General features: G+C 45.5%; 1 protein-coding gene across 6 annotated transcripts in view; it reads right to left on the reverse strand.

Moving 5' to 3' along the window:
* LOC129394188 (eukaryotic translation initiation factor 3 subunit C) overlaps positions 1 to 13,074 on the reverse strand; it is a 42,990-nt gene extending 29,916 nt beyond the window's left edge. For 4 of the 6 annotated variants that reach the window (XR_010110221.1, XR_010110222.1, XR_008621358.2 and 1 more), the window contains exons 1-10: positions 12,167 to 13,074; positions 11,898 to 12,028; positions 9,922 to 9,987; positions 9,590 to 9,779; positions 9,242 to 9,367; positions 8,998 to 9,052; positions 8,760 to 8,869; positions 8,254 to 8,381; positions 356 to 515; positions 128 to 231 (exon numbers count right to left, since the gene is read on the reverse strand). Coding sequence is in view for 3 of the 6 variants with exons in the window: in XM_055099653.2 (XP_054955628.2) it covers positions 128 to 231; positions 356 to 515; positions 8,254 to 8,381; positions 8,760 to 8,869; positions 8,998 to 9,052; positions 9,242 to 9,367; positions 9,590 to 9,779; positions 9,922 to 9,987; positions 11,898 to 11,998 (1,040 nt within the window). In the remaining 3 variants the exon portion in view is untranslated. Of the gene's footprint in view, positions 1 to 127; positions 232 to 355; positions 516 to 2,645; positions 2,764 to 8,253; positions 8,382 to 8,759; positions 8,870 to 8,997; positions 9,053 to 9,241; positions 9,368 to 9,589; positions 9,780 to 9,921; positions 9,988 to 11,897; positions 12,029 to 12,117 lie in introns of those variants that run through there. The other 2 variants (XM_055099654.2, XM_063597465.1) reach the window with 2 other exon arrangements.

Below are 13,074 nucleotides of genomic sequence, written 5' to 3' on the forward strand. Positions count from 1 at the left end.
GACGGGGATGCCCCAAGCATACAATTCCCTCTACTACAGCCACACACAGACCCTCCCAACAATCCCTTCCCCCAACCTCCACCCTCTGCCACCCTGCAATCCCACTGCCCAGGCCCACGAATCTTACCGATCAGTTCCCTTCTTGCCTCGTGCCTGTAGGATCTCATTCAGTTTCTTGATAACAACAGCATGGGTGATCTCAGTTCCCTTGGCAAACATTTTTGGCTTCTCCTGTATCAGTACATATCCCGTCATGTGCATGCCAGCGGGAAACTGTCCTTGCCTTTTCCCCACAAGGGGACCTTTATGTCCTCCCAAACTGTTCCCCAATTCATTTTACCTCTGAAACCCTCACCTTAACCAACGGCACTCCGCCCCGGACCCTTTCCCACTCCCCGCCTTCATTGTCCTCCTCCTCCTCATCCAGGCGCTTGGATTTCCTGTCGTGCTTCTTCTTAGCTTTGTCCTCCCGTTTCTTCTCGGCTGCCTTCTTGTCCTCATCTGTGGTGGGTGCCCTGCCGACAGACATGGGAGAAGATGACAGATCAGCCCCTCCCCACCTCTAAGGCTTCTTCCTCCCATCAACTTCCTCTTTTCCTCCAGCAGCTCCTGGGTCCAAGTTATGCTCTACAACAATGACCTAGAGGGCACAGTGAACCATAACCATAGCCATCTCTAATAAGGCAGAGTACTAACCAGGCCACTGTAGACATATTAATAGAAACAACCTGTCAGCTAGGCGTGGTAGATCACTTGACGTCAGGAATCCAAGACCAGCCTGGGCAACATGGTGGAACCCCGTCTCTACTAAAAGTACAAAAATTAGCCAGGCATGGTGGTGCACGCCTGTAGTCCCAGCTACTTAGGAGGCTGAGGCACGAGAATCACTTGAACTTGGGAGGCAGAGAAGGCTGCAGTGAGCCACAATCATGCCACTGCACTTAAGCCGGGGTGACAGAGCAAGACTCAGTCTCCAAAAAAACAAAACAAAATAAAACAAAACAAAAAAAAACCAACCTGTCATTTTGCTCCAAAGCTAACATCTACAGTTTTCCAAAGAATCCACAAACAACTTATTTTCTTTGATACCAGCTGCTTTCTCCAGACTGACCAACTAATCAATGAATCAGTTCCCCCAAATATATAAAAACATTTTTTTCTTTTTTACTATTCCTAAACTGTTTTATCCCTTTCTCTCCTCTCTTGACAACCGATTAATCTAAATTCTGAATTTTAAAAAAATGTTCATTACAAAAAAGGTCCTGACAAAACAGAAAAAGATCACCAGCTACCTTGAAACGGTCTTAGGCTACTGGATGTTGTCTGAAACCATCTCCAGACTTGAGTATGTATTTATGTAACAAAATACAAACCAAATGGCAAAGACAAATTACTTCAAACTTTGCACACATACTGAAGAATAAATCTTTCCAGAAAGACTCAACATTTTTGAAAACTCATATGTAATGACCATAATCTACCATTTGAACATTTATAAATAAATTTCATTTTCACTGCTTAAAAGGTTTGAATATGTTTTTGGAATAGTCTATAAGTTTACCAGTTAAATTAAGTCTTCCCTTGCCAGAAGACCAATGCCATAACTCTCAACAGAAGTGTATGGACTGGCCAAGCACGGTGGCTCAAGCCTGTAATCCCAGCACTTTGGGAGGCCGAGGTGGGCGTATTGCTCGAGCCCAGGAGTTTGAGACCAGTCTGGGTGACAAGGTAAAAAGCCCGTCTCTATTAAAAACAACAACAACAACAACAACAACAAAAGCTTATGGATCTTTCCCCCGTACCACTGCAAGACTCTAATGATGACTCACTTTATAGGTAAAATCCTTTGCAAATATGCAAAGCATGTTCATTAAACTAAAACCTCTCGGTCCAAACCATCTGTATAGCTCTGAGATCAGAAGAACTAAAGCTATTTTTAAAAATGAATGCTTCAAAAGAACTTAAACTTCCTTGGCTAAACTATTACTTCTAGCACTAAAGATAGTATGATACACACCTCAAAAGGGAAATGTACTATTGTATGAAATTCTAACGGAAAGACCTAAGACTTGGCTTGACCTCTCCTATGACAGATTATACTCTGGTATATTCATATCTTGTTAGAAATTATCAGATAACAAATGTTTATATCCTCAGCTATATAATCAACAGATAAAAGCAACATTTCTAAACGAGTATTACCTCTACTTAATACATAGTTAAGAGACTAAAAACTCATTATTGAGAGACACCAACGGAAGTCAGGCCTAACTACACTGCAGAGGACCACACCATTTTCCCATGCCTTCCCAACCACAACTACTGATGGAAAGCCCTAGATGTATACCCTTGCTTAGGATCCTAACTCGGACATTCAGTCTCACTAGAGATCCTGGGGTTCACTTAAAAAACAAAAACAAAAACAAAAAAACGCCTCCAGAATCAGGTAACTCTTAGAAGTAGACAGCAGCTCTGTAAGAGTTCACAGGTCGCTGGGCGCAGTGGCTCACGCCTGTAATCCCAGCACTTTGGGAAGCCGAGGCAGGCAATCACGAGATAAGGAGATCGAGACCATCCTGGCTAACATGGCGAAACCCCGTCTCTACTAAAAATACAAAAAATTAGCCAGGCGTGGTGGCACGTGCCTGTAATCCCAGCTACTTGGGAGGCTGAGGAGAACTGCTTGAACCAGGGAGGCGGAGGTTGCAGTGAGCTGAGATTGCACCACTGCACTCCAGCCTGGGCAACAGAGCAAGACTCCATCTAAAAAAAAAAAAAAAGAAAAAAAGAAAAAGAGTTCACAGGTCAATCATGACATCAGGTATAGATGAACTTCCCCCTAATACTTTCAGATCACCATAAGACAACAGATGGCCTTATCCCACATCAAAGAGGCTGAAGCTCATGAGAATAAACCCACTCCTTTACAAGCTTGTTTTGACCAAAAGATGAAGGCTGAGAAATGCTGATGACGGAAAGGGTATATTTAGACTGGCTGAATCTGGAGTTGCTGAAAACCCTTACTGGCAGAGGGCCTATCGTGTTTTCTAGAGCATCCACCAACCCTGGGTGGCATACTCAAGGAGAGTTAATATCAGAGTTTACACAGAAAAACGGGCAAACAGAATCCACTGTTCTGTGGTTTTGCCCTCTCTCCTTGTTCCTCTTTCTCCTATATAAATCCTGCTTTTGCTCGGTTGGAAATTAATCTGAAAATGTCTCCCTTGTTATACAAGTGAAATAGTGTCTGTGAATTATTCTTCTACACTACAAAGCCACAAACTCTCAATGTCAAAAAGATTCTAACACTTGAAATTCTAACTTTATTTTCTCAAGGGTTTTCCTCAGAACATTGATTCAACTAATTTTAAATTTTTCTGATTAGGTATACAAGTTAGTCTACAGGTTAACAAAAAAAAATTTGGCTGGGTGCGGTGGTTCACGCCTGTAATTCCAGCACTTTGGGAGGCTGAGGTGGGCAGATCACGAGGTCAGGAGATCGAGACCATCCTGGCTAACACAGTGAAACCCCGTCTCTACTAAAAATACAAAAAAATTTAGCTGGGCATGGTGGCAGGTGCCTGTAGTCCCAGCTACTCAGGAGGCTGAGGCAGGAGAATGGCGTGAACCCGGGAGGCGGAGCTTGCAGTGAGCCGAGATCGCGCCACTGCACTCTAGCCTCGGCAACAGGCTAGTGTCTCAAAAAAAAAAAAAAAAAAAAAATTCAAGGATAACCTCTAAAAGCATAGCATGTCTAACTCCCAAACCAGCAGAGAAAAACAAAATGAATAGTAAGAAAATATATATAACTAGAAACGGGGGGAAAAAAAGAGGATGAGAAAATACATGTAGGCTAGGTGTGGTGGCTCATGCCTGTAATCCCAGTACTCTGGGAGGCTGAGGCGAGCGAATCATCTAAGGTCAGGAGTTCAAGACCAGCCTGGCCAACATGCTGAAACCTCATCTCTACTAAAAATATAAAAATTAGCTGGGCGCGGTGGTGCTCACGTGTAGTCCCAGCTACCCAGGAGGCTGAGGCCTGAGAATCACTTGAACCCAGGAGGCAGAGGTTGCAGTGGGCCAGGATTGCACCACTGCATTCCAGCCGGGGCAACACAGTGAGACTCCTTCTCAAAAACAAAAACAAAAAACACACAAATAAAAGAAAAATAAAATACAGGCTGAATATCCCTTATCTGAAATGCTTAGAACCAGAAGTGTTTCAAATTTCAAATAATTGCATATATATAATGAGGTATCTTGGGAAGGGCTCCAAGTCTAACTATGAAATTTGTGTGTTTCATCTACACCTTATACAAACAGCCTGATGGCAATTTTACATAGTATTTTAAATAACTTTGTGCATGAAACAAAGTTTTGACTGCAACCTGTCACATGAGGTCAGATGTGGAATTGTCCACTTGTGGTGCTCCAGAAGTTTCAGACTTTGGAATTAGAGATGCCCAATCTTTAGAAGACAGAATGAATTTCAAAATAATTATGATGAAAGAAACTACCCCCTCCAAATTATATACCGTTGATTCCATTTACATAAAATTCTAGAAAATGCTAACTTACCTAGTGACAGAAAGCAAATTAGTGGTTGCCCAGGGATAGGGTGAGGAAACTGAGGCAGGGAGAAGTATTACAAAGGGGAAGGTGGAAATGTTTAGGTGTGAAATTTTTAGGATATTATGTTTTGATTGTGGTGAGTTCTATGGGTGTAAACATATGTCACAACTTATTAAATGTAACTTTAAGGCCAGGTGCGGTGGCTCATGCCTGTAATCCCAGCACTTAGTGGAAGGCCGAGGCGGGTGGATCACGAGGTCAGGAGATCGAGACCATCCTGGCTAACATGGTGAAACCCTGTCTCTACTAAAAGTACAAAAAATTAGCCAGGCGTGGTGGCGGGTGGCTGTAGTCCCAGCTACTCAGGAGGCTGAGGCAGGAGAATGGTGTGAACCCGGGAGGTGGAGCTTGCAGTGAGCCGAGATTGCGCCACTGCACTCCAGCCTGGGCGACAGTGCAAGACTCTGTCTCAAAAAAAAAAAAAAAAAAAAAACTTTAAACAAATGCAGTTATTGTATGTCATTTACACCTCAATAAAGCTATTACAAAATTTAAAATAAAGAGGATAAACAGAAAGTATAAGATATCATAAAACGGTAAGAATAAATACACTGATAACCACAATAGGCTGGGCGCAGTGGCTCACACCTGTAATCCCAGCACTTTAGGAGGCCCAGGCAGAAGGGTTACTCGAGCCCAGGAGTTCGAGACCATCCTGGGCAACAGGGCAAGACTCCATCTTGATAAAAACTAATTATGTAGACACATATATAAATAACCATCATATACATGTAAATAACTATAATAAACGTAAATGAACTAAATTGCCAGAGAAGCAGAGATCAAGTTCTGGCGGTCATTGCACAATGTGAACGTACTAAATGACACTGATTTGTATACCTGAAAATGGTTAAAATGGGAAATGTTATGTATCACAATAAAAGAAAAAAAAAGCAGAGATTTTATGAGATTAAAAAAAAAACAAACCAAAAACCTAGCTGTGCTTAAGAGACACTCTTTTTTTTTTTTTTTTTTTTTTTTTTTTTCCTGAGACGGAGTCTTGCTCTGTTGCCCAGAGAGCTGAAGTGCAATGGTGCGATCTCGGCACACTGCAACCTCCGCCTCCCGGGTTCAAGCAATTCTCCTGCCTTAGCCTCATGAGTAGCTGGGACTACAGGCACAGGCCAGCACACCGGGCTAATTTTTTTGTATTTTTAGTAGAGATGGGGTTTCACCATGTTGGCCAGGCTGGTCTCGAACTCCTGACCTTGTGATTTGCCTGCCTCCGCCTCCCAAAGTGCTGGGATTACAGGCGTGAGCCACCACGCCCAGCCAAAAAACACTCTTAATCATACAGCATGGCAGAGTTAAAAATAAAAGGACAGGAAACGTCCTTTTCATAAACATCCTTTATCAGGTAGAGGGAAGCTCCCTTCTATTCCTAGCTTCAGTCTTTTATCATGAAAGAATATTAGGATTTTTTTCAAATGCTTTTTTTTGCATCTGCTGAGTTGACTCTACGGCTTTTGTCTGTTATTCTATTGATATAGTATATTAGTTGATTTTCATATTAAAACATCCTTCTATTATTGGGATAAATCCTACTTGGTTATTAAATTTTTTTTTTAAACTTTTCTGGGAGATGAGCCCACCCATCCTCCATCCCCCTACAGGCAAGGAGGGGGTGCTCCCATATAATCCTTATTGTATGTTGCTGTGTTTGGTTTTCTACTATGTTGTTAAGAACTTTTGAGTCTGTATTTATAAAAGTATAGCTTTATAGTCTTACAGTTTTTTTGGTTTTGTTTCGTTTTCTGAGACAGAGTCTTGCTCTGTCGCCCAGGCTGGAGTGCAGTGGCACGATCTCGGCTCACTGCAACCTCTGCCTCCCAGTTCAAGCGATTCTCCCGCCTCAGCTTTCCGAGTAGCTGGGACTACAGGCACCTGCCACCATGTCTGGCTAATTTTTTGTATTTTTAGTAGAGACTGGGTTTCACTGTGTTAGCCAGGATGGTCTCGATCTCCTGACTTCGTGATCCGCCCGCCTCGGCCTCCCAAAGTGCTGGGATTACAGGCGTAAGCCACCGTGCCCAGCCTTGATGTCTTAAGTTTAATTTTAGGCCCCATTTGCTCCCTCAGACAGGAGCCTTTGTGTAACACACATGTGCAGTGCACATCACACACCAGAGTCCACACAATGGGAGACTTCAATACACAATTATTCAAAGACAAAAACACAAAGTACAGTAGATATAAAAGACCTGAACCAATAGTAACGCTGATAGTTCTGTAAGATGTCAACAGGTTAAAAAAACGAGTTTCATGATCAAGCAAGTTTTTGAGATGGTTAATAAAACAAAGTTAGGTATATTTATTCTCATGGAACTTTCCAGAGGTGGTTGTAAACCCTCCAAGAAGGGGTGTGATAGACAATGTGGCCCAGACCTTGACCAGTGTTCCCTGAAGCACTGGACAAAAAAGGCCTTCTCAACAAAATGCCCACCAAGTAAGTTGTTCAGCCTCTCTAGACCTCTAGAGGGCTGGAAACTCACTACCTCCCTAAAGCAGCACGACCACAACTTTTAAACACAGGAAAGCAACCTTGAGAGCAATAATCTTCCCATTAAAGGGGTACTATTTGTCTGGGTGCAGTGGCTCACGCCTATAACCCCAGCACTTTGGGAGGCTGAGGCGGGAGGATCGCTTAAGCCCAGGAGTTCAAGATCAGCATGGGTAACATGGTGAAATCTTGTCTGTATTAAAAACACAAGAATTAGCCGGATGTACTGGAGTGTACCTGTAGTCCCAGCTACCCAGGAGCCTGAGGTGGGAAGATCACCTGAGCCCAAGAGGTTGTGGTTGCAGTGAGCCAAGATTGCATCACTACACTCCAGCCTGGGAAGAGCGAGACCCTGTCTCAAAAAAAGCACTTTTTATCTGTAGTTTGCGCAAACTGGCTAAGAAAAAATAAATAAAAGCGCTATTTTTAGTGAGCTTGAGATTTCACTCCCATGGGATACAAAAGAGCAGGTATCACTTTTATTTCAAAGGGAGAAACTAAGACTTAAGGTCAAGTAACTTATACAATGTCGTACAGCTGATAAAGGCTGGGAGACAGAATCCACACTGGGATCCTCCCCTATTCTGACTGTCCCAGTAAAGGTCATGAACACTTGCGGCAGTCTGTATGCTGTATGTGTACTAAGAAGTTATCAGGAAGGGTAACACAGTAGCAACGCACACTGAGGGCTCACCACACGTCAGTCCTAGATGAACTACTTTCTTACATCACACCTCCCTGTATTCCTGCAGCTATTCTGGAAGGGAGGGTTCCCTGCCTTATTTTACAGATGAGAAAACTGAAGATTAGACAGGCTAAGTAGTTTGTCCAATGTCACACAGGTATCGGGTGCCAAAGTGAGATTTGCACCCAATCCACACGCAGTGAGTAAGGCTGTGGGTAAATATTTGGACTCTGGAGCCTTCAATTCTCATCTTTAGGACACATTAGCTTCGTGACTTTAGCCAACTAATGTACTTGACTCTCTGATCCTACTGTAAAATGCTAACAGTTGGCTGCTCCAACCTAAAAGGACTCCATGGAAGAATCAATAACCTTCCAGACAATTAAGAGCTTTCCACCAGTTCCAGTGTAACCCTAGGTCCCACTACTTTCCTTACTTTTTAAGAAATCTTGAGGCCAGCACGGTTTGTTTCCCTTCTTCCTCCTCTGAGTCGGAATCGGAAGATGTGGAACCTGTGTCCCAGTCTTCATCATCTTCGGAATCTTCTGAGTCCTCATCTTCATCCTTAGAGGGAAGAAAAGAGGATCAGCAAGAAGATAGGGAGATTGACTGGTGTCTCCTCCTTACTAACACATGTTCGAGATTTATTTTCATGAGTAGAACAAGAGCAGCTACTCATGGAATCAAGATACCAAGGGCTGGGACTCACCATCAAGTCCCAGAGTGATGCTGCAATTTGGCCGCAGGAACACACACAGCTTCCCCTGGCAGAGCTGGGCCCAGATCCCTGTTTGCCCACTGCTCTGATGTAAGAGGAAGCTTGTTCTCAACTCCACTAAATTCCACCCCTCCCAATCCTAGGGGTTTGAGTCTTGTCTTTCTCCCCCAGGGACTCAGGAACTACCTCTGGCAGGAAATCATCCATCTAACCCTGGCTCTTACATCCATCTTTTTGAGGAACTTGCGACTCTCCCCAGAAGGAGCTTCTGATTTCTTCTTCAAGAAAGTTGCAGCACTGACTCCGTCCTCATCCTCATCCTCATCTGAAGAGCCTAGTGGTAATGGAGGGAGAAAAAGATCCTGAATGTTGAAAAGCCAGACTAGAGGGCAGCCAAGAAACCAGGCCAAGGGCAGCACTAACTCTGGACTTCCTATTTGCAACAAAGGTTCTTTTGCTCACCTTCTGAATCCTCCTCATTTTTCTCAGCATCTTCATCCGCAGACTGCTCGGGGTTCTGGACAGAGAGGGAAGTGAGAGAACAATCATGGATGCTCTCCAGCCATCAGCCCACCCCACCCCTCCACCCCAGACAGTTCTGTCATCTTCCTGCTCCAATCACACCTCCCACTAGCAATTCCATCTTTGGGCCTCAGTCACGGGGTCACTGTTCCCAGTTCAGTAAGTGTGCCTCTAGCCTCCCCACCTGCTTGTAGCTTGTGATATGGGACTCGAAATCACGGTTGTATTTTCGGATCTTCTGACGCAAGGTGCTCAGAGCCTTGGCATTGTTCTTGTTCATCTTCTTCTTCCCTTCCTTATCTTCCCAAAGCTAAAGGGAAGAAGAGGAAAGAAACAGAGAACAGTGATTTGAAACTAAGTAACATTTCCTAAACTCCAGGCTTCTTCTCCACTTTTGAGTCTTGCTATTGGAACACCACTGGTACTACTTATTAACTACATCTGTTAGCTTATTTTTAAAAGATCCTATACGTCCCACCACTAAAAGTACAAAACCATGAATAAGTGGTGGTAATAAATATAGGCATCACACCTCATTAAGATAGTCCTCTAGGTCAGCCAGGATGCGGATATAGAACCGGGGGACACCTTCTTTGTCCACAATGCTTTTGGCCTTCCCATATGCTTTTCCCAGGAGCTCAAACTCTTCCAGGCACTTGGTGACATCACGAATCTTCATGGCATTACGGATGGTCCGGATAAGGTTGGTCAGCTCCTCAAACCTGGGTTGGGAGCCCGATACCACACTGAATGTGCCCACCGAGGGAAAACTCACCACTGCTCCCAGAGACTCCTATCACCCAGCCTCCCCACAGCTTCATTGCTCCCAGAGACTCCCATCACCCAGCCTCGCCATGGCTTTACCTCTTGTCCTTGGCACTGCGGACAACTCTCTTGGTATCTTCTTCATCCTCGCTCAGCAACAATGGCCTGTTTGGAAGGAACAGAGGCCATTAAACTCCTTTCCCAGTCTTTCCAAGAGATCCGTATTTCCCTACTCAGGACAGGTAGAACTAAGTAATCCAGGCCATCCACACCACACCCATCCTCTTTTTGACTCCTCCTCAGGGCCACTTCATATACAACTCAATCTTTTAAGTGTACACTAAGTAAGGCCTTTTGCTCAGTGTTGTAGCAACACAAAGATGACATTCACTATCCTCTCAAAAACAAATGAAAGTGCTAATTTACTGTGTAACTAATGACATAGAGACGCAAGTCACCACAGAAGTAATGAATAAAAAAAGAGGTAGAGAAAAATGATACTTGAGCTATAATGAACAGAAAAGGCTTTAGGGAGGTGGTACCTAAACTAGATCTTAGCAACATTTCCCAAAGTATGAGAGGCCAACAGCAAGGAGAAAGTCTCAATGGTATTAACACCTCCACTGCTAGTATTTTTCTATGATAATAAGACCAGACCACAGGCTCACAGTCAGCAACAGTATCTCTACTCTTTTGGTTTGTTAAGAGATAAGGTCTCACTATGTTGCCCAGGCAGCCTCCAACTCCTGAGTTTCAAGGGATCCTCCCACCTCAGCCTCCAGAGTAGTTGGGACTACAGGCATGCACCATCTTGCCTGCCTCTTTTCCCTTTTTATTATTTTTTGGATTATTTTAGCGGTGTTTTTTGAGGTGGAGTTTTGCTTTTATCGCCCAGGCTGGAGTGCAATGGCGCAATCTCGGCTCACTGCAACCTCCACCTCCAAGGTTCAAGAGATTCTCCTGCCTCAGCCTCCTAAGTTGCTGGGGTTACAGGCATGTGCCACCACAACCGGCTAATTTTTGTATTTTTAGTAGGGACGGGGTTTCACCTTATTGGCCATGCTGGTCTCAAACTCTTGACCTCAAGTAATCAGCCTCCCAAAGTGCTGGGATTACAGGCTTGAGCCACCTGCCCAGCTTGGATTATTTGGTATTTTATGGCAAATGACACTGGTTTCCACCTGGGGAAGTGATACGAAACCATATGCATATTGGCATATACATGTGCAATACATACTTTTAAAACAGTAGCACAAACGTGGCAGATGTTTAAGAAACACCATTCCAGTGGGGCACAGTGGCTCATTCCTGTAACCCCAACACCTTAGATTGCTGGGCGGGAGGTTCACTTGAGCCCAGGAGTTCAGAACCAGTCTAAGCAACACAGTGAGACACCTTCTCTACAAAAAATTAAAAACAATTAGCCTGCTGCGATGGCGTGCACCTGTAGTCCCATCTACTTGAGAGGCTGAGGTGGGAGGATCGCTTGAGATTTGAAGGTCGAGGCAGCAGTGAGCTATGACCCCTCAAAAAAAGAAAAAAAAAAGGAAAAAGAAAAACCATTCTATTGTTCCAAAGGGTAAAAAAAAAAAAAAATTAATGTACAGAAATGGCGGACGGGTATTTACGTAGAGGTGAACAGGCATATAAAATGTTTAAGCACCTGCGTACACAGCAGGTGACCAGACTTCAGAGTCGCATCAGGGGGCTCCCAGATACCAATCAAGCATTTTGCATTTCCTTCTGTGAGCAGTGAGAAGTCACTAAGGACTTCTCGGCGGTAAAATGAGACAGGTAGAGGCTGTAGACTTAAGGCCAGTTAAGAAGCTGATGCAACAGATCTGGCTTGGGAAACCTCTGTGATTCTATCCCTTGTGCCTGGTGGGTGGCTACCGGCTATCACAGCCCTCTAAGGCTGTCTCTCTCCAACACCGCTCCGATCCTGCAAACTCCGGTCATTGTCCAAACCCACTCTCCCCGCCCTCACCTCCATCCCCTCCCATGTGCACTGCGTTCCACAGCCTGCCTAACCCCGCACTCCCAGAATGGTCACAGCCACAGCCCCCGCAACTCACTGTTTGCCATAGTTGCCTCCGACAGGTTTGGAGACGAGCTCCTCCCCGGACAGGGACGACTCGGACTCGCTGTCCGAACCGGTGGTGAAAAACCGCGACATGGCGACGGCGCGGAGGTGCTACGGCCGGACCTGCGGGGGAGCCAAGGCGTCACCGGCCACGCGAAGAGGCCCGAGCCAACACCTCCCGACGCCCAACCCCTCACCGGCCCCACCCGGACCTTGACCTGGGTCTCCCACCACGAAGCACGAGGCCCAAAAAATACCAACCAGCTGGGCCCGCGAGTCACACCGCAGGGCCCTGACAGCGGAAACGCCGAGAGAGAAGGCGGGTCCTCGCGTCACTTCCGGGAAGCGCCGACTAACTACACTGGGAGACTACAAGTCCCAGTGGCCTTCGCGCCATAAGGGGGCGGGGACAAGCCTGAGGGAACCGGGCGCTGAGACCTTGGCTGCAGGCGTCGCGAATCCTACCGCGCGTTGGTGTCGGGATTTAAAACACGAAGATCGGCGGGGCGCAGTGGCTCACGCGTGTAATTACAGCATTAATAGGCATTAATAGTATAGAAGTAGATAATCCTGCCGGGTGCGGTGGCTCACTCACGCCTGTAATCCTAGCACTTTGGGAGACCGAGGCAGGCGGATTACCCGAGGTCGGGAGTTCGAGACCAGCCTGACCAATATGGAGAAACCCCATCTCTACTAAAAATACAAAATTAGCCAGGCGTGGTGGTGCATGCCTGTAAGCCAAGCTACTCGGGAGGCTGAGGCAGGAGAATCGCTTGAACCCGGGAGGCGGAGGTTGTGGTGAGCCGAGATCGAGCCATTGGACTCCAGCCTGGACAACAAAAGCGAAACTCTATCTCAAAAAAAAAAAAAAAAAAAAAAGTAGACAATGCTAGCCAGGCACAGTGGCTCACTCCTGTAATTCCAACACTCTGGGAGGCTGAGGTGGGTGGATCACCTGAGGTCAGGAGTTCGAGACCAGCCTGGCCAATATGGCAAAACCCCGTGTCTACTAAAAAATACGACAATTAGCCTGGCACAGTGTCACCTGCCTGTAATCCCAGCTACGTGGGAGGCTGAGGCTGGAGAATCACTTGAACCCAGGAGGAAGAGATTGCAGTGAGCAGAGATCACACCACTGCATTCCAGCCTGGGTGACAGAGCAAGACTCT

This window comes from Pan paniscus, chromosome 18, assembly GCF_029289425.2.
Source record: "Pan paniscus chromosome 18, NHGRI_mPanPan1-v2.0_pri, whole genome shotgun sequence".
NCBI lineage: Eukaryota > Metazoa > Chordata > Mammalia > Primates > Hominidae > Pan > Pan paniscus.